At 47.3% G+C, this 25,320-nt stretch overlaps 3 protein-coding genes across 3 annotated transcripts in view; 1 reads left to right on the forward strand and 2 right to left on the reverse strand.

The window, feature by feature from the left end:
• The first annotated feature begins 659 nt into the window (after window positions 1–659).
• Akip1 (A-kinase interacting protein 1) lies at window positions 660–9,041 on the forward strand. The gene is made up of 6 exons (XM_021167522.2): window positions 660–757; window positions 927–1,151; window positions 1,911–1,991; window positions 4,305–4,418; window positions 5,826–5,906; window positions 8,605–9,041. Exons 2-6 carry the CDS (start codon window positions 933–935, stop codon window positions 8,746–8,748), a joined length of 639 nt encoding a protein of 212 aa, XP_021023181.1. The 5' UTR covers window positions 660–757; window positions 927–932; the 3' UTR covers window positions 8,749–9,041.
• A 2,585-nt stretch (window positions 9,042–11,626) lies between these two features.
• Window positions 11,627–20,452, reverse strand: C7H11orf16 (chromosome 7 C11orf16 homolog). Its single transcript, XM_029479582.1, has 6 exons — window positions 20,400–20,452; window positions 19,723–19,907; window positions 17,501–17,657; window positions 14,771–15,005; window positions 12,689–13,324; window positions 11,627–11,778 (listed from the first exon to the last, which is right to left on the reverse strand). Exons 2-6 carry the CDS (start codon window positions 19,887–19,889, stop codon window positions 11,627–11,629), a joined length of 1,347 nt encoding a protein of 448 aa, XP_029335442.1. The 5' UTR covers window positions 19,890–19,907; window positions 20,400–20,452.
• A 3,855-nt stretch (window positions 20,453–24,307) lies between these two features.
• The window catches only part of Ascl3 (achaete-scute family bHLH transcription factor 3), a 4,180-nt gene continuing 3,167 nt past the window's right edge, over window positions 24,308–25,320 (reverse strand). The window contains exon 2 of the mRNA XM_021169115.1: window positions 24,308–24,960. Within this exon, the coding sequence (XP_021024774.1) occupies window positions 24,429–24,947 (519 nt within the window). The 5' untranslated portion in view covers window positions 24,948–24,960 and the 3' untranslated portion in view covers window positions 24,308–24,428. The remainder of the gene's footprint in view (window positions 24,961–25,320) is intronic.

Raw genomic sequence — 25,320 nt, forward strand, 5'->3', positions numbered from 1 at the left:
TTAAAAAAAAAAAAAAGTGATGGGATTGATGCTTGAATGGTAGGTCCAGATCCCAGGACCAAAGAGACTGAAAGCCAGCCTGGTCTACATAGTAAGGGTTTGCACAGTGACACTGTCAAAAACAAACAAACAAATAAACCTCCAACAAAATTGTGTGACTCTGTTCTTCCAAGGGAGGAATGAGGAAGCTGCAGGAAGGGAATGACGGGATTCCCCACTCACCACTCCACTACATCCTCTATCAACCTGCCAAGAAATACCTGCCATCCCCTGGAGTCTTACCAGTCCCCTCACCCACAGTTCCAAGGCCTCCATCCCCTGCCTTGAGAGTTCTTCTGACAGAATACCCTTTCCCCAGCACTACCTCCTCAGTCGCGTTGGTCCGCTAGCCTCATCACCTCCTCACACAAAAGTGGTTCTGGAGTGGCGAGACCCCTGAATACGGTCCGAAAGAGCCGCTGCATGCACCTACTCTCACAAACGTTTTTAGCGCAACGAGCCACGGGATCCAGACTGACCTGTCGCGGCGAGAAAGCCCTCGAACGACAACAAGCGCCCGCTTCGCGTCTGAAGCTGATTAAGGCTGGGCCCACGTGCCCCTCGACCCGGCCCCGCCCACACCGGCTCCGCCCATCGCCAGGCCCCGCCCACGGCGCGCTGCAGTTAGCTTGGCAACTGGCGCGAAAGAAGGGCCGCGGGAACACGGAAGGCGTGTCCGTGTGAGCGCTGTGCGCGTGCGCCCGGAGAAGCAGGCCGGGTGAGGGGCTGTACCCAGGGTCTGAGAGGCGGAAGTGCAAGGGGCAGGGGTCCTGCCTGCTAGTCCCTCCCTACTTGGAGTGCGCGATGCAGGCGAAGGGGGAGTTGGGGTCGCGGGGAAGCTGCCGCCCGGATCCGGGCCTAGTTGACTTGTCTGTGTATGTGTCCAGGGAGACATGGAATACTGTCTGGCGGCCGCGGCGCTGAACAGAGTGGACCGGCGCTCGCTCCAGCGCTCTGCTCGGCTGGGGAGGGAAGTATTGGAGCGCGCCAAGAGGAGGGCAGTGTACTGGCATTCTCCAGAGCAATCCAGAGGCAACGTGGGGGTCCTTTACCGCCAGGGCCCCTACCGGGAAAGATGGTCGGTCCCTGGTTCCCAGCGCCTCCTAGGAGAGGTGAGGGCGGGAGCTGGGGGACTGTCTAGTCATTCTCCGCCGCCACTGGGCGGGAGGAAGCCACCCATGTCCAGAAGAGGCAACGCATCCTAGCAAAAAGTGAAAACGTTGTTTGGAAACTGCTTTTAGCCCAGGCCGGCCTTGAACTCTTGCCTACGATTTAGGTACTAGTATTAAAGAGGTTGTGTACAAGCACGGTGTGACCCAATTCTTTTTGAGTAACAAAAGAATAGTAGTATTCTGTTTACTTGTAACATAAAATTTCTTACCGGGTGTGGTGGTGCACACCATTAATCTCAGCATTCAGGAGGCAGAAGCAGACAGATCTCTTGAGTTCGAGATTAGCCTGTTCTACATAGCAAGTTTCAAGCCATCGAGTGTTACCTAGTGAGACCCTGTCTAAAGTAAATAAATACAATTCTGAGTGTAGTGCCAGAACTTGGGAGGTCGGGGCTAAGGATCAAGTACAAAGTCTTCCTAGTGTACATGTGAGCTTGTCTCAAAAAATCATAAACAACAATAACAGTTCTTTCCCATTACTCAATAGTGAGTAAAGCCAGCCAACCAGTTATTTTAGTTCTTGGATAAATTGCTCATCTAGTTTACAGAGTTGGATTTTTTTTTTCTCAGCAAGATCCTTCTTACCAGTTTCAGCTTGCAGAAGCTGTCCTAAAAGTGAAAAGGGCTATTTCTCAAATGATGTCCTTCTCCAGTAGGGATTTGTAGGTCTCACCTATGACTTGCCATTTATTAAAACAGAGAGAAGAAAGGTGCCCATCCCTTAGCTCTTCCTTCAGAACAATGGCTGAATTCATGGACTATACTTCAAGTCAGTGTGGGGTAAGTTGGTGTGATCTGGACTTGGGAAGAATCAGTCCTCTATCCCAGGACCTATAGTCCTTCATGGAAGCAGATTATAATCACTTAAGTAAGCCAGGTGGTAATGCAAGCACATTGACGCATTTCCTAAATCTAGTTGTTGAGGATACGGCCATAAACAAACCACAAATGTTCTTCCTCCTTTTCTGAGTTTTCAGTCCTGTGAAGGAGTATTGCGCTTCTTTGCTGAATCCCACAGTTATTTGATTTGAGGGTGTTTCCTTTTTCCTTTGAAATGAAGTTAAAATCTCCAGGATCACACCTGAATTGTTTTCAAAATGTGCTGAATCAAAACCTTCAAGTCTATTTGTTAGGGTTTGTTTTTTGTTGTTGTTGTTTTTCTAGACAGGGTTTCTTTGTGTAGCCTTCCTTATACTGGACCTTGCTCTGTAGACCGGGCCAGCCTCAAACTCACCTAGATCTACCTGCCCCTCCCTCCGGATTAAAGGCCTATGCTACCACTACCTGTATGTTAGTATGTTAGGTCTTAACCGTCAGTGTTTGTTTCAGTTTCCCATTGGTATATATTGGATTATGGGTTCATAAACAGTTGGTGATAGAGATGGCCATGTGAAACAGGTACAGGGATGTGGTTTTCTTGTGGCAGGACCAGCTTCCCATGGATCAAATTGTGTTCTGTAACGTTCAGCTATCCCGATGGTCACTCCTAAGTCTGACCTAAGGTGTGTGACCAAGCAGTGAGAAGTCGGTGCTGCACTCCAGGCCGTGAAACTTCCTTCATCGTGTTCTCTGGCCTTTAGTAAAGTTCACATTTCTAAAGCCCCAGGCTTTATTATCGACTTTTCTTGGTTTAAACTGAAAGATGGATGCTAAATTATCACAACACCATGACATCAGGAACACCAGGCTTTCCTGAGAGTGGCCTGGCTTTAAGGATATGGGTGTCTAAGCTGGATGGAAAGAAATTGTTTTCGCTATGCTTGTAGGCTTCAGATGTTAAGATCAGTAAACTGCCAGTTTTTCTGTTTTGTTGGAAATAAGCTCTGGAGTCGCTCAGACTTGCTCCTTAAGAAAGCCTTCCTTGCCTTGAACTCTTGGTCTCCCTGCTTCCCCTTTCTGAGGATACGGATCATGGACATCCACCACCATGACCTTTCTATGTTTTACATACTTCAAACAAAACATACACATACATACAAAACTTCTATGTTTTACAAATATTCTTTAGCTTCCAAGAATGGGATTTCAACCAATGAGATACAGTTCAGAGATTTTTTTTTTTTTTGGTTGTTTTTGAGACAGGGTTTCTCTGTGTAGCTCTGCCTGTCCTGGAACTCACTCTGTAGATCAGGCTGCAGAGAATATTTTTAATGTTCATATTTATCCTAGGGTTGTTATAGGACAATCTGTACCCTCAGCTCTACTACAAAATGGTTAACTTAGACACTTGCTACATGGTCCAGTCAAAGGAATCGTAGTTGGCTTTGAGGCTTAGCAAGCTGGTGTTCATGTTCCACTTCAATCCTGCTATGGAATGGCACTTCAGAACATGGTGGCTTTTTTGAAGACTTAGAAAAGTATTCTGGGTTTGGCCCCACAATTTTAAAGCAGACCTTAAAATGTCATAGGTCCATGTCCTGAGTTCTCTCCCCAGCTTCTCAGTCCTCTCATCACATTCCTTCGACACTGTCTCTACAGTATGTTCCAAACAGACTTAAGATGTCTTTATTACTCATGGTCCAGGGCAAATCTAAGGTTAACTTGGAAGAGGAGGAAGGAACTAAACAAGAAGAATGTAGCTTTTCTGATCTTTTGGAGTATTCCTAAATTAGAGATCTCTCTCCTTCCACTCCACTGTGGGAAATCCTGGGGGGAAAGGCTGTGTGGCTTTTAGGTTTATGTTTTGTAGGCTTCTGTGTTTCTTCAACTTAAGGAAATCACTCAGTTCTTCCTGCATCCTTGTCTGAGTACCAGGAAAGTAAACACAGAATTGTTGATCTGACTGCATCAGACGAGGAAGTGAAAGGGTGTGTGTACTTGACATTGAAGCAAAGATGTGAAAACCTTTACCCTAGCAGAGAAAAAACATGGTCCCGGCTTACCTTTATTTAGTTGGTCAGAGTTCTTGCCCTATAGAGGCAGCAGATGGCAGCAAAGCCATGCCAAATGCAATGTCCTTGTCTTCTCAGGCTTAGGCTTGTGGAAAGGACAGGTAATTTAACTTTTTTCTCATGCGTCCTTCCTCTTACTGTGCACAAGTATCATAGTCTGAAATTTTGGCCAGAATATTTAAATGTTTTTTCACTTCTCTAGAAATACTACTCGTCTAAACCAGAGGAAGGAGGAGCAACCCACGTCTACCGTTACCACAGAAGGAAGTCTCCAGAGATGCACGTGTACTCAGACACTGGGCACAGTCAGGAACAAGTGCGTGTCTCTGCCCTTCCACACAGCCCCTGCATGGTCTCAAGGTTGATACCTTGGTTTGGAAGTCCCTGTGGGATTTTGTGTTATCAGCTGCCTGTGTGACTCAGCATTAGACGTGTCACTTGACAGCCTTGGGGAACTTCCAGAAATAGGAGTTTGTCTGAAACATGAGATTATTTATTTCACTCTAGGATCTTCAGTTGAACCTGTTCTCCTGGACTGTGGAGTTCTTAGGCAGGCTTAAGAACCACATATTTTTTATATGCATCTGGGAATACAAAAGAGGGTTATTTTAAAGGTTTTATTTTTGAGCTAGGCGTGGTAGAGCATGCCTTTTATCCTAGCACTTGGGGGACAGAGGCAGGTGGCTCTCTTGAGCTTGAGGTCAGGCTGGTCTACATAGAGAATTTTAGGACAGCCAGGTTGACACTGACTGCCTGAACAACTTTATTTTCAACTACATGTGTGCATGTGTGTCTGTGTGTGGGTATGTACACAAATGCAGGTGCCCAACAAATCTAGAAGAGGGTGGGTCCACCGGAGCTGAAGTTAACCAATGGTTATGAGCCACCCAGTATGAGCACAGAGAACCAAACATGAGTGCTCTGCTCTTAAAGAGCTAGAGGCCCTTCATCATCTGCTCTGTCTTTTAATATGCATTGCCATTTGAAAGCCAACGGTTCTGTTTGTTCAATGGAAGTAGGCTTTTTGGTTTTGACTTTTCTTAAACTCCTTTAGTTATAACTTAAGTCCAGATTCAAATCCCTAAGTTAACCTCCTGATGTTTCTGACCTGTTAGTCATCTCAAGGTAGTAGAGTGGAGGGGTTTACCAAAATTGGCAGGAGTGAGCATGGGTACATGAGTAGGCTCATTGCAGGCTCTAGAACCCTTTAAGTGCCTCTCTGGGATGTGAAGGATCACCAGAGTCTGTGTCCTGCAATTCCCTTTCTGCCCTGACCTGAGCTCTCCTAGGAGAGCTCTATTAAGTGAGGTGTATATGCGGCTGAGTGTCATTGCTCTTTCCTGTGATGTGCAAAAGGGGCTCCCTGCTGATAACGGTTCTTAGAAAACTGTTGCTGAGAGTCTGTTGAGTTTCATGACTTTAGCACTGCAATCTTCCCTTCTGTCCAGGAGCCCCATGTTACAGTCCAGAAACAAGGGTGTGAGTTTAGAGAATCCTGCTAGTAAGCAGCAGGCATGGGAATGGGTCTTAGATTTGCCAGACTCCAAAGCCCACATAAAAAAAAAAAATGACTAAAAATGGTTCTAAGTATTCAAACAGATCACTAGTAACAAGTGACAGATGAGAAAGGGCATACAAAATAGTCCTAATAAGATAAAAGAGATGGCTTTGCTTTCTGGAGGTCAAAGCTCATCTTAGCCCTCATCAATATTTGTCTTGACAGAGAAACTGCAGAGGCGAGACATCTGTTGGACAAGAAAGCATCTACCAAACATCAGAGCATTCTCTAGAGTCCTCTTGGCCTGTGAGTACAGAGCTCAGTGTGCTGGGCTTCACCCCCTTTCCATAAGCCTGCTGGCCCACTGCTCACTGGGTTCTAGAGTGTCTTCAGACTGGGAGGTTTACACTGGAGGAGCCACAAGATTTTGGTTTGGTACAAAGTGCTGTTTTCTCGGTGTCCTTTCCTTCCCTGGAGGTTTGAGGGGTGCTCTGGGTGCCTTAGCTCATAGTCGTGGTTGGAAAGAATGTGAAGTATTCACAGCTCTCTTCCTAGACTCAGCTGGGCTGGCCTTGGCTCCTGCTAGAATTCCACCATCTGTTAAAGCAGCTGCAGGGCCTGACCCTCTGCTTGTAAAATGTAGCCATTGCTGAAATTCCAGAATGTGAACATGTTGTGATACCAAGTTCCACATCATTTGAAATGTTTCTGGAGGGGGGGGGAGAAAGAACGAAATAGGTAGGAGTTGTATCACTTTCAGGACCAAGGGGTAAGTGGTATAGATTCTAGCGAGTTTGGTACTTAGAAGAGCTGGAATTCTGAGGAAAGGAACTTGGACACATCGCTGCAATAAATCCCTTTTTGTTTGTATACAGTTTGTTACTAGCCAGGATTCAGATTATTCTAGAGTTATTAGCAACTAAAAAATTCTGCTTCTAGTAAAAAAGCAAGCTGTCAGGCATGGGAGTCTCCATTGGTGCTGCGTTTGGTAACTCTGATTGGCCTGTTGTTCCAGTGTGAGAGATAGATTTTGTTTGTTTGTTTGTTTATGTGTATGTGTGAGTACTTGCATGTCTGTGTACCACATGTGTGCCTGGCATCCTCAGAGATCAGAAGAGGGTGGCAGGATCCCTAGAACTGGATTTATAGGCTTTGTAAGCCACCACCTGGGTTCTAGGATCCAAACCTACATCCTCTATAAGAGCAGCAAACAAGTGCTCTTTACTGCTGTCTTATCTTAGGGTTTTACTGCTGTGAACAGACACCATGACCAGTGCAAGTCTCATAAAGACAACATTTCATTGGGGCTGGCTTACAGATTCAGAGGTTCAGTCTCTGATCATCAAGGTGGGAGCATGGCAGCATCCAGGCCGGCATGGTGCTGACAGAGCTAAGATTTTGACATATTCATCTGAAGGCTGCTAGTGGAAGACTATTGGGCCCCTTAGGACAAGGATATTAAAGCCCACTCCCACAGTGACACACCTACTCTAACCAGTGCCACTCCCTGGGCCAAGCATATACAACCCATCACAGCTGGTGAGCCATCTCTCCAGCCCCCGACACAAGTGCACACTTTCTCACAGCTGCCATATATGGAGCAGAGCAGAGCATGTCTTTGGCTGCCGACTCTGAGGCCCCTGGGTATTTTCACAGTTGACCTCTGGTAAAGAGTGCCAATACTTCCTAAGTCAGCTAAGTGGTGTTAGACCTTTAGTTTTTCAGAAGTGGTAAGAACAAAGGTGGGATGAAAGTACAAATATTTTCACTTAATCCTGCTATAAAATTTGCTAGCCACCTTTGGTTCCTTCCAAGCTTTGAGTAGATATGACGTAGCCATAGCGATCCAGATGCATTTTTTTCCTTTGAGACAGGCCCTGGCTAGCCTGAAACTCTGAGTAGACCAGGCTAGCCTTGAACTCAGAGTTCACTTTCTTCCAAGTGCTGCAATTAAAAGTATGTACCACCGGCACTTGGGAGGCAGAGGCAGGTGGATTTCTGAGTTTGAGGCCAGCCTGGTCTACAAAGTGAGTTCTAGGACAGCCAAGGCTACACAGAGAAATCCTGTCTTGAAAAACAAAACAAAACAAAAAGTGTGTAGCACCATGCCTGGCTCAACCCAGATGCACTTGGACTCTTCCCTGCGCTCTCCTGGTTTGTGACTTTGCTTTTTTGCCATGTGAACAAAGGCAAGTTCCACATCCCAGCCAGGTGTGGTCTAGCCTGGACGATGGTTTGTGCTCAGTTCAGCTCCGAATACTGTCTCACAAACTCCAACTTTCAGGGCTTTGCAACATAAAAAGCCCATCTTCCAAGTAAGTGCTTCAGTGTCAGAGGGCATCCATTCATATTATTAGCTTTATGCCTCTTCTCAAGGGAGTCTAGACAAAGTGTGACTGACAAGAGTCGTTCTTATTGTTCCGGCAGACCTTGCCAGTCTCTACTCATACCTGTCATCTTCTGCTTCAGATCCCCACACAGCCCTCTCCCTGCGCCTAACCCTGCTTCAACTAGGGTCCTCGGACGGTTTTGGGGTTTTGGTTTTTGTTTTTTTCTTTGGTTCGGTTTGTTTGTTTGTTTGTTGTTGTTTAGGGTTTGTTTGTTTGTTTGTTTGTTTAAGACAGGGTCTTCTTTTTTTTATGTAACCCTGGCTGTCCTATAAAGTAGGCTGGCCTCAAACTCACAGAGATCCCACTGCCTCTGCCTCCAGAGGGTGTAAGCAGCCACACCTGTGGTATTATAGTTCAGCATGGCCCTATAACACTTTGTCATGTACAGAGTTCTCACATACTTGCTTGTCGGGTAGGTATTCTCACAGATTTAGAAAGAAGGCAGAGAGTCACCCAAACAAGCTTTTTTTTATCACGTGACCAAGATGGGCCTTGAAAGCAGGACCCCTTTTCTGTACATTTGCCCCACTTCTCTCATGCAGAGGCAGCCTGATGGAAATGCTAAAATGGCTCTAAGATCTGTCTTTAAATCACCTTACCTCTTTTCCTTCCAGACTGAGAACATCTCTAAGGACCTCTACATCGAAGTCTCCCCAGGGACCTATTCTGTCACTGTGGGCTCCAGTGCCTTATCCAAGAAGACGCACGTGGTTGCAGTTGACCCCGGGCAAAGTGTGGACTTGGTCTTCCCCGTGTGATGTTGACCGTCACTACCAACATTTCACTCTCTAAGTAGCAAGAAGAATAAAACCACCCTATAATTGCCTTAATAATGATGCATCAATCTTGATTTTAATGCTGGCTGTAGTGGGGCAGCCTTTCTGAACTGGAGTCGATCTCTTTCAAGCTCATTTTAGCCTGAAATCATAGAAGCCCCCTATCCTGTGTGCCTGAAAACAGTAATGTAATGGTGCTGTCTGAGCAGCTTTTACTGCTGGCTCCCCAAGTAAGTGTTAATTATCGTAATAAAGGGAGAGACTGGAAATAAAAAGAGTTCATTTTATTGCTATTAAAAAGATAAAAAGACAATGTTTCCCACATTGTAGGCTTTCTGAGAAGACAGTACAAATGGGATGCATTTGCCCAATGCAGTGGGCACACCCGTCCCTTCCGTGAATAGGTGTCCTCCGCAGTTCATCAGGCCACTGGCAGGGAGTTTCAGTGCAGACCCACCAGCTCTATGCCCCTCACACAGGTGCTTCTGAATGCCGCTCCCTGCAGGTCTCAGGAGAGCAGCTGCTCTTAGGCACTCTTGTCCGCTACCGCTCAGCCTCCTCCTGTTCCGTTGTCAACTACTCATTGTAAGCCCTTTTCCAGTGTTTTACCTCATGATCCTTTAACTTCCTGTAAGAGAAAAATCTTCATTCATATATGCTGACTGTAATTTTAAAGATTTGGGTTTTGGTTTTTAAGATGAGACAGTCTCACAGTGTCACCTAGGCTGCCTGCAGACTTGAAACAATCCTGTATCCGCTTCCCAAATCTTGGATTTACAGGCATGAGCCACAACGTCTGGCTTGCTTTTTAAGATTATTTTTATGTGTGTGAGTATTTTGCCTGAATGTATGTATGTGTACCACTTGTACTCCTGTTACCTGTGGTGGCCAGGAGATGGTTGTAAGTTGCCATATGGGTGCTGGAACCAAACCTGGGTCCTCTGCAAGAGCAACAAATGCTCTTAACCAACGAGTCATCTTCATTTTTAAAGTTACGTGTGTATGTGAGGATTTGCACCTGCGGCTATAGGTACTCTCAAGAGTCCAGAAGACGGGACCTGATCCCATGGAGCTGGAGTATGCAGGTGGCTGTGAACTGCTTGACTTGGGTGTTGGGAACATTTAGGGATCCTTGCACATACTCCTGGAAGCCTGGATGAACTTTGTGGGTCCTATGCACCTTCTGACATAGGCAAGACAGTGGGTATGTGTGGATTTCTGGAAAGGAGCCAGAGCTTCACCATTCTCAAACAGGAATAGAGCCCAGAGAGAGCTACTTAAGGGTTCCTTCTGTGCTTTACCCAGATGTTTAAGGCTTTCTTCTAAGGAAGTTGTTCCCCTGCTTGTCCAAATGCCCTGACTTCATTGTAATTCAGCTTCTGGTTGAGTTTGCCATGGTTTTAGGTTGGTAGCTTTCAGAGCTAGCTCCTGGGTATCTTATTATGACATCTTATTCCTAAACCCAAGATCAGTTTGTGGGATCTGTGTTGGAGACAACAGTAGGTAGCAGCTTTCCCTGGAGGGCAGAGGACCTACAAACCAGTGGCTCTTTGGAACTTGACAGACTTGTATCAAGTACTGTCTGGTGGAGTACTAGTACTTAGTACTGATAAAATACCAATTATATTTAGAAGTCAGGCATTACATTTCCTTACAAGGACACAAAGCTGGAAAGGAAAAGGCTCTGTCACCTGCTGTTGTTTGTCTCCACCTCCAGCTCATACATGGCTTTATACACATGAGTCATCTTTGCCACTTGACTATGACAGACAGTACTGTAATCTGCATGGTAGCTTCCATCTATAATCCTAGAACCAGGCTTGTCTGGGCTACATAACCAGACTGTCAAAACTGCTGAAACAGCAAAATCAGCAGGGGGTGGGACTTCTCAGGACTAGATCTAAAAAGGAAGAAAGATCTGGGGATGGCCCTTTCCCCAAACCCCATCTAGAATAGTCTCTATGTAGATTTAGAATATTCCTGATGATGTTCCATGGGCCAGCTCCAGAAATTAATATTCCTAGGATGCAACAAAACACCCAGGACCCAAAAGAAACATTTCTCTTTTTATTTATTTATATGTTTTTTGAAGATTTATTTTATCCTGGCAGTGATTGGCATCAGCCTTTAATCCCAGCACTTGGGAGGCAGAGGCAGATGGCTCTCTAAATTTGAGAACAGCCTGGTCTACCTTGTAAGTTCTAGAAGAGCCAGAACCACACACAAAGAGATCCTGTCTTGAAAAACAAAACAACAACAAAAAGATTCATTTTTATTTATATGTGTGTATATCTGTATGGGTATATGCCCTGTGTATGTAGGTGCCTGTAGAGGCCAGAACCCGGTATTGGATCCCCTGGAGCTAGAGTTAGCAGGTGATTGTGAGCTGCCCTATGCAGGCTGGGCACAGAACTCTGCTTCTCAGAAAGAGCAATAAGCACAGGGCTCCTTTGTAGTCCTGGAACTCAACTCTAGACCAGGCTAGCCTCGAACTCAGAGCGACCTGCCTCTGCCTCCCAGGAGCTGGGATTAAAGGCATCGGCACCACTATCCAGCTTTTTATTGTTGTTGTTAAAAGAAATAATATATAGCGAATAGACTAGACTTGCCCTAACTTGTCCCCAATCCTGGGGTCTAAGGGAGTTACCCAAGAAAGTGGAAACAAGATCTCGACTTCCTGGAACTGAAGACTTACTCCTGTGGTGAGAATGAATTGCTCATAGGCTAAATAGTCCTTTTGGCTAAGTAGCTGTTTTAGGAACAACTTCAAATAGGTTTCAAATGGCATCAAATAAGGACTTGCAGTGGATCTCAGTTTGCACAGCGCTTAATGGCCCTTAAGCCTGTAACTCTGGTGTTCTTAACTCTTAGAGCATAGTATGCCTACCACAAATCCCTCCTCAGTGGACCAGTGACAACAGGACTCCAAAGTCAAACCCAGGCCATGCTTTTCCAGGCCACCTCCCTCATGCAGCTCTGCCGTCTTAACTAGACTTCTGCTCTTCATGCAGTCTGATAGGGATTTAGAAAGGATAGGTTCGAGGCAGAAAATAACACACATCTCCAACCCTCCAAGGTGTGCTCCATAGTCCTTAGCTCAAGGTGAAGCTAGGGGTAGCCACGGTATCTGTTAGGTGTAAAATAAGCAGCAAAATGCGGTGCTCCCCCCACTCTTACTGAGGGGCCCATGTGGACAGTACAACCTAATTCTCAACATTTAAGTAAGGTCCAGTTTCTACACTTGCTTGGGTCTTGACTGTCATCAACATCTGGAAGCAGTGCCCTGTTAGCAGATGTGAAGACAGAAAAGCAAAGATGTCGAGGGATGTCGGTAGAGTGCTCGCCTAGTACTCATGATGGCCTGGGTTCTACCCAAAACCATGTAGACCTGACATGCCTGTAATCCCTACTTAAGAGGTAAAGGTCGGAGGATCAGGAGTTCAAAGTCATCTTTGGCTATTTTAGTAAGTTCAATGGCAGCTTGCACTACAGGAGACCTTGTCTAAAACGGAGGGCGATATTAAATAGAGGTATAAATCAGAGCACAAAGATCAACTGACCAGTCCATTCTTTGGTTTTGGTTTTGGTTTTGGTTTTTTGGTTTTTTCAAGACGGATTTCTCTGTGTAGCCCTGGCAGTCCTAGAACTTGCTTTGTAGACCAGGCTGGCCTCAAACTCAGAAATCCGCCTGTCTCTGCCTCCCAAGTGCTGGGATTAAAGGCGTGTGCCACCACCACCCGGGGACCAGTCCTTTCTTATTCAGATAACTACTATGTCTCTCTTCTAACAGTCTCTCCCCACAGCTTGCATTCTATACATTAATTACACCCGAGCCCACTAGGGTGTACCTGACTCTCAAAAGACCCATGCAGTCCCTAGCCCCTCCCTGGGAAGCTAGCACCACACCCCAGGTATAACATACCTGGCTTTCCAGGGGGTGGTTCAGGCCCATTTCTCCTCCAGTACCTCCACCCGGGCTTGTGGGGGCTGCACTGCCGCAGAGATGCCGTCTCAGAAAGGATGGGGTCAGTGTTGACTGCCCTGCTTACCATCTGTCTCAGAGGCAGTCCCATCTCCAGATGACTCTCTGAATTTTCTTCCTCATAAGAAGAGGAGGAGGACATATTGTAGCTGAGCTCTGCCACTGGCTCCTCCTTAGGACCTTGTAGGGGCAAAAGCTGATCTGTGGGCTTCACCTCTGGCTCCGGGAGTTTTCTGGTTGTGAGCTCTGAAGTCCTAGTTAGAGGCCACCAGCTCGGCCCCACCAAAGGGCAGCTGCTCTGGCACTGAAGCTGGCAGCAGGCACAGGAGAGGCAGGGAGGGCATAAGTAGGAAGAGTCCAGAGGAGGCCCGTGTGTGATGCATCCAGCACTGGGTCCCAGCTGAGAGCAGTGAGGTACCCAGAGACAAGAACTGTGGCAGTCCCTGGTATGAGGTGTTTGTAGTCTTTCCACAGCCTTCTTCCAGACTGTGGGGGGCACCCACCTGACCCTGCCTAGAGGCACCTTAGTTATCTTGCCATTCCAGAAGTGAACAGTGATTTCTTTTTCTTTAGATGCTATGAATAGAAAAGGGAGACATTTCTTTTTGAATTCCTGGTTCTTCGGAATCCCCAAATCCAAAACCTCAGCCCCACCCCACTCCTCTTTCTTGATCGCCATGTGCCACAGTGCCCAGAGAGCCTGTGGGAATGTCTCCCTCTCCTGTACCTCACTGACCATCAGTTCTGGGTGATTTACAGGTGTCTTTTTTCCTTCCTCAGCTAAAAGTGACCTGGAGGGGCCTGGTTTTCACGCAGAACCAAAATGTAGCCTCAGCAGAAGCTGTGCTGTTTAGCTGGCTCAAGAGGACTGTCAGTCCCTGGAGGACTTGGTGAGTCTCCCATGATTCTAGAACACCTTCACCACCACTTCCACACATAGCAATGTTATCATTCCATTTATTGGTTTGAGTTTCTGAGACAGGTCTCATTATGTAGCCCTAGCTGACTTCAGATTCGTTATCCTCCTGCTTCAGACTACAGAATGCTGGAATCACACACACACACACACACACACACACACACACACACACACACACACACACGACATCACACATAGCTCATGCTATGGTTTAGGCGACTGACATAGACATGACATGGTAATTTTAGGTTGTTTCCCTGGATTTTATTTTATACTTTTTGGTTTCTTGATTTGTTTCTTAAATATTGTTATTAATTTTTACCGTGTGTGTACAAGTGCTTTGCCTTGATGTATGTAGGTGTACACAATCGTACATGGCACTCAGGGAGGCCAGAAGAGGGCATTGGATCCACTGGAATTGGAGTTACAGAAGGATGTGAGCTTCCATGTGGGTGCTGGGAATTGAATATGGGTCCTTTGCAAAGACAGCAAGTGTTGTTAACTACTGAACCATCTCTGCAGGCCCCACTTTTTGTGTGTGTGTGTGTGTGTGTCTGTGTGTGTTTTGGTTGGGGGGGATTGTTTGGTTGGTTTGGTTTTTTGGGTTTTGTTTTGTTATGTTTTGTTGAGAAACTCTTTTTTTTTTTGTGGTGGTGGTGGGGTTGAAACAGGATTTCTCTGTGTAGCCCTGGCTGTCCTGGAACTCACTCTGTAGACCAGGCTGGGCTCGAACTCAGAAATCCTCCTGCCTCAGCCTCCCGAGTGCTGGGATTAAAGGCGAGTGCCACCACTGTTGAGAAACTCTTACTCTATAGCCTTCAAATTTACAGCAATCCTCCTGGCTCAGCTTCTAAGTGCTAGGCTAGCATTTCGGCATAAACCACCAGTGTCTGTCCTCCCTGATGCTAAGCATATCATAGAGCCTAGAAGATAGGACTGGCTTAGCCACCACTGCAGGTGAAGGCCGCCAGGTATGGTACAAGGGTTCTTTTTGCTGTGGTTCTAAGACCCCTGAACTCTGACCACCAACAGTGCTCCTTCCCCCTACCCCCTCATGTGTGCCTCATGACACACCTCCCCCAGGGCCATGGCAGCTTCCTTACCTCTTTGTCCTTTTTGCTTCTTCAAGCCCACTAGAACAGTGCCGGGGCCATACCGCTGCTGCCCCGGTTCCCAAGGTGCCAACACCTTGTCACCCAGCTGCAGTGAGTGTGGCACAGATGGTGAAAACTGAATAACATCCTCTGGAAATACCACCCTCTGCTGCTGAGCTGGCAGCTTTAGGCCTGTGACAAGGGGAGCCTCAAATTCCACAACCAGGGCCCCCCGCTTCTCCAGCTATAGGAAAGACAACAGAATGGGATTTAACATTAGGGGCTAGAGAGATGATTCATAAACAAAGCCCCGGCTGCCCGTGAAGAAGACTAGAGTTTGGTTCCCAGCACCCACATGGATGCTCACAACTAACTAAAATTCCAGTCCCAGGGTCTCTGACACCCTCTTCTGGCCTCTGTAGTCACGAGGCACATACATGCTGCACATACATACATGTAGTCTTAGTTAAGCCATGCATGTCTTAGTTACTTTTATATTGCTTTGATAAAATACCATGACCAAGACAAATTAGAAAGGATTTATTTCGGACTTAGTTTCAGAGGGTTAGAGCCCTTGGCCATCACAGTGCGGAGCATGGCAGCAGGCAGGCAAGCAGACATGGTACACAGGTACAGGTCGGAAAATGCTGAGTTTGAGAGTGCATTGCCTTTTGAAATCTCTATCCCAACCCCACCAACATCGACACCTCCAACAAGGCCACACCTTCTAATCTTTCCCAAACCATTCCGCTGACTAAGGACCAAGCATTCAAATATGCAAGCCTAGAGGGGCCATTCTCACTCAAACCATTACACAAAGCACTCATACACATAAAATCTTAAAAAGGAAAAAGAGGGATCTGAAATACAACAGAGGAATTGAGTATGGTGACACATACTTTTAATCTCAACACAAGGGAGGTTGAGGCAGGAGAATTGCTTTTGAGTTTGGGGACAGCTTAGGGTTTGTACTAGGTTCCAGGCCATTCTGAGCTACATATCAAGTGTCAGGGCAGTTGAGACTACAGACTGAGACCCTGTTTTGTTTTGTTTTTTAAAAAAAAGATAGGGCAAGCAAGATGACTCTGTAGGGAAAGGTGCTTGCAGCCAAACCTGACTACCTGAGTTTGATTCCCAGGACCCACAACTCCCCCAATTGTCCCACCCATATGTCATGACACACATATATATATATACACACATGAGCACACACACACACACACACACACACACATATTCACAAAGTCTAGCTCTTGAAAAAAAAAAAAGTACTGGAGCTAGGAACTTAGCAGAGAGCATACCTAGTATGTGCAAGACCCCAGCTTCCATCCCCAGCACTACATAAACCAAGCATGGTGGAAACAAGAGGATCAGAGGTTCCAAGGTCAGGGCATCCTGGGGTACATGAGGTCCCATGACAAAATTTAGAACTCGGGATCCGAGAGATGGCTCAGTGGCTCTAAGAACACTTGCTACTCTTGCAGAGATCCCAGGTTTGGGTTCCAGCTCTCACTCCAGTTAAGGAGGGATTTGATGACCTCTCCTGGCCTCCATTGGCATTACATGCACATAATACATTCACGCAGACAAAACACTCACATAAAATTAAAATAAAACTGATTTTAAGCCGGGCGTGGTGGCGCACGCCTTTAATCCCAGCACTTGGGAGGCAGAGGCAGGCGGATTTCTGAGTTCGAGGCCAGCCTGGTCTACAGAGTGAGTTCCAGGACAGCCAGGGCTATACAGAGAAACCCTGTCTCGAAAAACCAAAAAAAAAAAAAAACTGATTTTAGAAAGAGAAGTCCAAAAGAAGTAAGTTGCCACTGAAGTAGCGCCTAGGCCTGGCTCCTGGCATTTTCGGGAACAAGATGCTGTGTATGAGAGCCAACGGGCTCACATATGGGAAGTGCATTCTCGTTCTTCTTTCTCTGAGGCTCAGGCCCGTAATTCAACACACCAGATCTTCCTGAACAACAAATGTATATTTTTCTTGCTGTTAGGAGATGAATTGTGTTTCTCCTTCTGTAAGTTAATGTATTCAGTCTTGGTCCCAGAACCCCAGCCTGTGATCTCTTTTTAGGAATCAAGCCATTACAGGTATAATTAGTTAAGATGAGGTCACGGTGATCTCACTGATGTCTTTATACCCAGAGGAAATTTGAGGAGCTGGAGGGGTGGTTCAGTGGTTAAGCACACTTGTTGTTCTTGTAGAGGGCCTGGGTTCAGATCCCAGCACCCACATCAGGGTGCTCACAACTTAACCGCCTGTAGGTCCAGCTTCGGGAGAGCCAGTACCTCCTTCTGGCCTCTGCACATACAAGTACACACAGACACATAAATAAAAATACTTGGGAAAAAGAGGAAATCTGAATGAATACTATTCAGAGGGAAAGAAGCCCGTGTTAGGTGGAGGCAGAGTCAGGGTGATTCTTCTGAAAGCTAAGGGAACCCCAAGATTCTGAGCAAATACTGGAAATTATAAGACTGGCAGGAAACAGACTCATCCTTGTATGTAGCCTTTAGAAAGAACCCACCTTGAAACACCTGATTTACAGCCTCAAGAAACGAGAGAGAATAGGTTTCTGTCATTCAAGCTGCTCATTTTGTGTGGCACTTCGCCACATAGCTGTAGCAACTTAGCCAAAAAACTAAACTTGCGAACTTACACAGCCAAGGCAAGCCAGGTGCGAGAAGGCCACCAGGGGAGTGAGGAGTGAGCTGATGGGGAGAGGTACTTGCCTCTGGAGCAGCCTTTATCTGAGCCAGATAATAAAAGCCATCTGGTTCCTTTCTAGCCAGGACCCAGGAGCCGCCCGCAGCTCCGACTCTTCCCAGCCAGCGGAGCCCCGGCCATGGCCGATCAACAGTGTGAAGACATGGGCAACAGGCAGTGCACCTGGGAAAGGCAAGTGAGATCAGGGGCGAGCACAAAACCTAAAGACATCAGGAGGACCGCAGAGATGGCTCAGCGTAAATGCGCCTGCCGCCAAGTCTGACGATCTGAGTTCAACCCCCAGATTCCACATAATGGAAGGAGAGCACTGCCCCACAGGTTGTCCTCTGAGCCCCACATGTGAGCTATCGTGTGTGTCCTCACCTGGACAAATACATGGATGTAAAAGAAGGTAAAGACAGTAAGAAACACGCCTCTGGAGCAGATCGGAGGGGTCTTACCGCGTGAGGATGGTAAGGGTGTGCGCAAAAGAAACACAGGGAGAATGTAGCCATCTTTGGCTTCCTGTAAAATCAGCTAAGCTTCTGCAGTTAGCAGAAACTGAAGGCCATAGAAGGCAGTTTTTGGACTGGACATTGTTTCATGTGGCCCAAAATGAAATCAGCTTGTATACTTGTGTTAACGCTTGAAAGGGGAGCTGCTGCGAGATGAGTCCCAAGGCATTATGGGATACCGGGATGAGGCTAACATCGTGACCAGGGAGCCAAACTTTAAGAAACTTGGCTCGAGGGGTGTCAAGGTTTGAATGTGCTTGGCCCAAGGAGTGGCACTATTTGGAGGTGTGGCCTTGTTGGAGTAAGTGTGTCACTGTGGGTGTGGGTTTTGAGACCCTCCATCCTAGCTGCCTGAAAGTCAGTATTCTGCTAGCAGCCTTCAGTTGAAGATGTAGAACTCTCAGCTCCTCCTGCACCATGACTGCCTGGATGCTGCCATGCTCTCACCTCAACGATAACGGACTGAACCTCTGAACCTGTAAGCCAGCCCCAATTAAATGTTGTCCTTATAAGCGTTGCCTTGGTTATGGTGTCTGTTCGCATCAGTAAAACGATAACTATGGCAAGGGGTCAGAGGGGTATGGAAGCACAGAGGAGCTCATGAAGGGACTGTGGAGTGGTGGAAGGTGAAACCAGTTCTGGGGACTCCAACGGCAGGGCTCTCTGGCCTAGGGCAGTAGCAGAATGAGGGATCCGACCTTTGTGGTTTGGTTTGGTTTGGTCTTTCAAGACAGGGTTTTTCTGTATAGCCCTGGCTAACCTGGGACTCGCTGTGTAGACAAGGCTGGCCACAAACTCAAAGAAGTGCATGCTTCTGCCAGAATTGAAGTGCTGGGACTAAAGGTGTGTGCCACCAAAGCCTGGCTTGTTTCTTTCTTTGTTTTTCGAGACAAGGTTTCTCTGTATAGCCCTGGCTGTCCTGAAACTCACTCTGTAGACCAGGCTGGCCTCGAACTCAGAAATCCCCCTGCCTCTGCCTCCCAAGTGCTGGGATTAAAGGTGTACGCCACCATGCCTGGCTCTGGCTTTTTTTTTTTTTTAATTCAAAGTTACTTTTTGGAGTGGTGTGTTTATATTCCCTGGAGCTGGAGTTACAGGCATTTGTGAACCACCTGATACGGGTGCTAGGGATTGAGGCCAGGTCATCTGTGACAGCAGTATGCACTCTTAACTGCTGAGGAATCTCTCCAGCCCAAGAGGATCTGGGTTTTGAAAAAGTTGTTTTGTACAAAAACCTGAATATAAAGATGCTTAACTTGGTCATGAACAAGGCGATCCAAACAAGTAAATTAAGAACTTGAGCAATGTATTGGAGAGATGGTTCTGTGGTTGAGAACAATTACTCTTGTTAGGACCAAGATTTAGTTTCCAGTACCCACATGGCTGCTAACAATCTTCTGTCTGTAACTCTAGTTCTAGCAGATCCACTGCCCTCTTCTGGTCTCCTCGGGTACTGCATGCATGTAGTGCATAGACTTAGGCAAGCGAAACACCCATACATTTAAATAAAAAATTTAAGTTGAACATTTGGACTAGCGAGTCCCTATTCCAGGCAGTCTGGTTCCTAGGACTTGCTACAGGCTGAAGTTCCTTTGTCCCCTCATAGTCACACTTTATAGAGAGCTGACTGAAGATGCTGTTCTATAAAGTCCCAGGCAATAGAGGTCATCCAAATGCCATTAGGAGGACCAGGAAAAGAGGAGAAAAGAAGGACGAGGGACAGAGATTGGTACCTGGTGAATGTGCAGTGCGTGGGCAGCCAGGGTGCTTGCGTGGCAAAGGGACAGGTGAAGGACATGTCCCAGGGCGGCACAGCACCATGCAGGTCAGGGGCTTTCACGGTTGTGGCCACACTGCAGTATTGGGGCAGTGGCAGCCCAGGACTGGCAGAGGGCTGCATGACTTTCAGCACGCCCACCTGGAGCAAACACAGGTAGCACAGCTGTAGCCTCAGCCCAGCAGAGGTCACACCCAAGGGTTCCCACACACACCCAGAGTTTCCCCTTTGGAATACTTACCTTAGAATGTCCCTGGGGGACTAGGGAGGGCTGAAGAACTTAAGCTAGGAGCTTAGAGAGCCCTCTTTAATCCTCCTTCAGAAGCTGCACGCCCACTGTTACCTCTCCAAAGATGAGCCACGGAAATACCTGGCAGCTCGGCTCCCGTTGGTGTTACCTCCTTCCTCCTCCCCAGTGGCTGGGACTCCTTGGAGCATGCTTATTCTCTTTACACACCCTGCCCTGACCAACTGACCCTCAGCAGAAGCCACCAACTCCCCTCCTAACCTGGTCACCTACAGGACTCAGGATCATCCCATTTGTGGACGACTTCAGAGGCAGCAGCGGCCGCCTAAGACTTGTTAGGGTCTACCCCTGCCCAAAGCCGCAGGTCGAACACCAAAGGGACTTACCTAAAAGTGCAAATCCAGTCTAGACCTCAGCCTTGCCCCAGTCTCTGTCCCACCTGACAGTTGGAGCTCATGGCCTTGGTCTAACAACTCTTGGTTGCTAGGCAAGTTGCCAAGCAGGTTGCTATGGTTGTGAGCCAGCAGGCTACAACAGGGCTCAGGAAGGTACTGAGCATGTGCAGAGGGTGACCGGAAGCATCGGGAAACTTAAAGTTGTGGGTAAGGTGGAGAAATAAAGGCAAATTGTGTATACTCCCTCTATCTCCAGGGACTCTAGGGGAGCCCTATGACTGTGTGCTGAGCTCTCCAAGGGCTGAGGGCTGTCGGCATCTACCTAGTGAAGGCAAGAGGCTAGAAAGATAGTTCCATGGATAGATAAGCTGCTTGCTGTGAAAGCATGAAGCTTGTATTTGGATCAGCAGCAGCCACTTGGCTGAGTTTATAATCCTAGCATCGAAAGAACTTAATGGCTGACTAGTTAACCAAAAATAGAGAGCTCTAGGTTCAATGAGAGATCCTACCACTAATCCAATAATAATAATAATAATAATAATAATAATAATAATAATGAGAGCAACTGAGAAAGACACCTTCCAACCTCCTCAGGTCCATGCATACACACACACACACACACACACACACACACACACAGAGCAAAGGTCTCCCAGGAACCGATGCTCTTAAGGAGTAGAAGTATGTGAGCTGCAGAAATTCGAGGAACAGTCTGGTGACCAAAGGAATAGGAGTCCAGCTTCTGTGGGGCTGGAGAGATGATTCCGTGATTAAGAGCACTGACTGCTCTTCCAGAGGACCTGGGTCCAATTCCCACCACTCACGTGACAGCTCACACTGTCTGTAACTCCAGTTCCGAGGGATCTGACACCCTTGCATAGACACGCATGCAGACAAAATACCAATACACATTAAATAAATAAATCATTACCCAAAGAAGACTGGTATTTTGAGACAGTCGTGGTGCCCTGAAGAAATGCCTGGCACTGTGTTCAATAGAGAAGACCCAAAAAATGCACAGGGACATGTATGGGGGGTCTCTCCTTCAGTCATTCACCCCTGGGCACAGGGACATGTATGGGGAGTCTCTCCTTCAGCCATTTGCCCCTGGGCACAGGGACATGTATGGGAGTCTCTCCTTCAGCCATTCGCCCCTGGGCACAGGGACATGTATGGGAGTCTCTCCTTCAGCCAGCCATTCGCCCCTCCCACCAGTTCCTGTTTTGAACCATGGATCCATGTGCACATCGGCCAAATGTACCCCAGCTCCCAGGCGCGTAGTGTCATTTGGGACACCCTTTTCCCCTGCAGGCAGGGTTCAGTAGTCCCGAGCCACTCCCTTAGAATGAGTCTCAAGACTGCCCCGAGAATCTTGTGTACAGACTTTCTTCTTCCTGTGCAGGAATAAGGAGGCATTCAATTCTAGAAGATTCTAGGAGCTATTTCCTGAGAAAGTTATCAGACAGACTTAGGGTCTTAGGCATTGGAGCTCAAGAAGCCCGCTGCTCTCTCACAGTGCATCCTACACTGATGTAAGAAGTTAGTCTTTTATTTTTATTGCATGTGTATGACTCTTCTCCCTGCATGGATGGATGTGCACTGCAGGCATGCCTGGTGCCTGCAGGGGCCAGAGGAGGGCTTTGGATCCATTCCCCTGGAACTGGATTTATACAGTTGTGAATCTGTAGAACCTGGGAATCAAACCCGGGTCCTCTGAAAGAGCAGCAAGTGCTCTCAACCACTTAGCTATCTCCTCAGCTCTGCGTTCTTTCTGTTCACATAAAACTTCTTGGTGGAGACACACACACATTCAAAGAGACAGAGACAGACAGACAGACAGACAGACAGACACACACACACACACACACACACACACACACACAAAGAGAGATTTAAAAATGGCCAGTTGTTGGAGTGTTGAGGCCTTCGGTTACACGAGGAATACATCCTCCGGATTGGTTGTGACACTTTGGGTTGAGTTTTCTCTGGCCTTGATGATGAGTACCTTGATGATGCTCTCAAAGCTAGTTTTGTAATCACCAGAATGACTGTGGTCCAGACACGTGCCTTGAATACGAATCTAAGAAAGACTAACGAAGTCTGCCAGCCAGAAAGGATTACTGATTGAGAACGGGGGATGTCAGTGGTGGAAGAAGGGAAAATATTCCAGGTTAGAATGGGAGAGTAAAGAGAGAAGGATGTGTTTGCTAGATTGTGCTCTCCTATGGGGACATCAGAGTACAGGGAGTTCTAAAGCCAAGTGGAGCCAGGCACTGTGGCATGTGTCTTTAATACTAGGCCTCTGGAGGCACAGGCAGGTGAGTTAGAATCCAGCCAGAGCTATGTAATGAGAGCAACAAAACAAAACAAAAATCCACAAAGTAAGTGAGGACATTTAAAGGTAGTCATCCAAAGGAAGTCATCAGATAGTGTGAGCAAAGGTGCTTTAAGAATTTCACACACGCGTACACACATTGACTTACACACACACACACACACACACCACACCATTCACAGAGAGATAAAGAAATGACTTCAAAATGAGGGTAGAGCCCTCTCAGAGCAGAGTCCAGGATAAGAGTTAATGGTGGTCCTGACACAGCTGACAGGACTGCAACAGGAAAATAATATTGATAAATATTTCTAGCACTTTCAGGATTGAAAGACTATGGGCTAAATAAGACTGGTAGCTATCTCTCAGAAAACAGAGTTGGGTGTGTGTGGTGTAAAAGACAGCAGGCTAGGAACCCAAAGACAGACTTGTGAGCACAATCTAGCAGCAGTAATGGCTGGGACAGGAAGTTGAGATACATGACAGCAGAGATCAGTATGACAGACAGAGGGAGGGAAGTCTCAGCATCCTGACTGGGCTTAGTGACAGTTGGACCCCCTAGGGGCTGGGGGAGGAGGGCTGAAGGTAGTTATGAAGACAGAGGCCCAGATGCTCCTTCCAGGAGTGAAGGAAGGTCCCACAGAGCAGCCGAAGATGCCCTGACATGGACAAGACTGGACAGTGGCGATGCTGCGCACTACACAAGGGCAAGGACAATAACAAGCAACGGTCATGAATCCTGATTAGGTCTCAGGCACGGTTATTCCCTGAATAAACTCATAGGAAATTGCTGACCTTATTTTCTTCATTTCGTGGATGAAGAACCCAACATGGAGAGGAAGTGAAACTTCAAACTGATCAATTAGACTCCAGAACCTTGTTTTGTTTTGTTTTGCCCCCTCCATTTTCATGAGCATGTGGTACCCACATGTGTATAGGTATGTTCGCATATGTATGGTCACACATGGGGAGTGTGTATGTTCACGCTGTGCATGTGCATACAGAGGCTTGAATCACCCTTGATCAATCTTCTACCTTATTCACTGAGTTAAGGTCTCTCAGTCAAACCCAGAACTTGCCCAAATGACTAGCCTTGGTAACCTGCCTGCTCTGGAGACGCCCCCCCCCCTCGACTGTCAGAGGCTGGATTTACAGGTAGGCTGTCACACCCACCTGGCGTTTATTTACACGGAATGCGGAGGATCTGAACTCCAGGCCTTAAGTTTGCCTGCCTGCTGAGTGAGTGTTTAATCTCTGAGTCACCTCCTCAGCCACCCCCAGAGGCTTGGAAAGCAGTGTGCTAAACTGCTTAGGGAAGTCTATCTGCAAGAAAAAGATGTGTCTAAACTGATTGCAAATCAAGGGAAGTGTGTGGTGATCACTTAGCACAAAGTGGTTACCAAGAGCGGGACAATCTCTGAGTAGTCACTCTTCAGCTTGGAGAGAACTTTCCGCCAAGGCTGTGGGAAGGGCAGGGTGGATGGTAGTGCAGAGAACCTGGGGACTCCTCTACCCTCAGAGTTCTTAAAGCAGAGAGACCAGCATGGGACTCTTGGTATGTCTGAAACCCAGGCAAGCAACATTTAATGAAGGTTGGTATTGGGAGGTACTGTTGTGTCCTCCAAACCATGTGTGTGAGAATGTACTAGCTGCGGCAGCAGAAGTCCCCCATCCGAGGAAGAACTGATTCAAATGACTCTCGGGTCCAGGGAGCCGCAGCTGGTTGTTCGAAGGTTCTTCTTGGTCTCAGACTCATCCGGGTACAAGAGAGACTGCAGGTAGCTGATATATTTGATGGCAGCTCTGAGGGTCTCCACTTTGCTGAGTCGTTTCTCCAGGTAGTCCTCTGGCAGGTGCCGCCGCAGCCGGGCGTAGCCTTCGTTCACACACTTGACTCGTTGCCTCTCTCGCTCGTTCCTCTTGCGGATGAAGGCCGGCCCGTAGGTGTAGTCACAGCGCCTGTAGTTGGTGTAAGGCATGGGGAAGGGAAAAGGGTATGGATCCCCATAATTGTTCATGATCAGGGTGTCGCTGGAGAAGGGCAGCAGAGGCAGCTCATCTGTGTAAGGGGCCGGCACCGGGGTCTCGGGGCATAGGTGGACAGTGACCATGGGGTCCAGGTAGAAGGGCCTGGACAGTGGTAAGTGGGCCGACTCAGCGAAGACCGAGAGCCTGTCTGGAGGACTGGGGTAGCTTCTGGTGTCCATGGTATCCTTTCACCTAGAAACACAGGAGTGCTTATCAGTTTGACCAGATTAAAAGAGCAGTTTTGATCCACTTTCTTCGAGATCCAGGTCTTATAGACTTCTGCTTAGGACTCATATAGAAAAGTAGACAGGGTTATAGTCATTTGTGTAGAGGCACTGGGGTGGTGGGGACTTTGTAAATCCAGCACTCAAGGGAATGAAGCAGGAGGATAGCTGTGAGTTCAGGGGCAGCCTGGTCTACAGGGTAAGTTCAAGGGTAGTCTGGGCTATATAGTGAAACTGTCTCAAAACAGTAACACTAACAACAAGAAAGAAAAAAAAGGGAGAGAGAGAGAGAGAGAGAGAGAGAGAGAGAGAGAGAGAGAGAGAAAGA

This window comes from Mus caroli, chromosome 7 (assembly GCF_900094665.2).
Source record: "Mus caroli chromosome 7, CAROLI_EIJ_v1.1, whole genome shotgun sequence".
Lineage (NCBI taxonomy): Eukaryota > Metazoa > Chordata > Mammalia > Rodentia > Muridae > Mus > Mus caroli.

Coding starts and splice junctions, on each gene's coding strand:
- C7H11orf16 (XM_029479582.1), bottom strand. CDS start 19,889: ATGCAGCCCTCTGCCAGTCCTGGGCTGCCACTGCCCCAATACTGCAGT. Junction 15,006..17,500: donor AGATAAAGGCTGCTCCAGAG/GCAAGTACCTCT, acceptor TCTTTCCTATAG/CTGGAGAAGCGGGGGGCCCT. Junction 13,325..14,770: donor GAAGCAAAAAGGACAAAGAG/GTAAGGAAGCTG, acceptor TTCTATTCATAG/CATCTAAAGAAAAAGAAATC.
- Akip1 (XM_021167522.2), top strand. CDS start 933: ATGGAATACTGTCTGGCGGCCGCGGCGCTGAACAGAGTGGACCGGCGC. Junction 1,992..4,304: donor ATACTTCAAGTCAGTGTGGG/GTAAGTTGGTGT, acceptor TCACTTCTCTAG/AAATACTACTCGTCTAAACC. Junction 5,907..8,604: donor CTCTAGAGTCCTCTTGGCCT/GTGAGTACAGAG, acceptor TTTTCCTTCCAG/ACTGAGAACATCTCTAAGGA.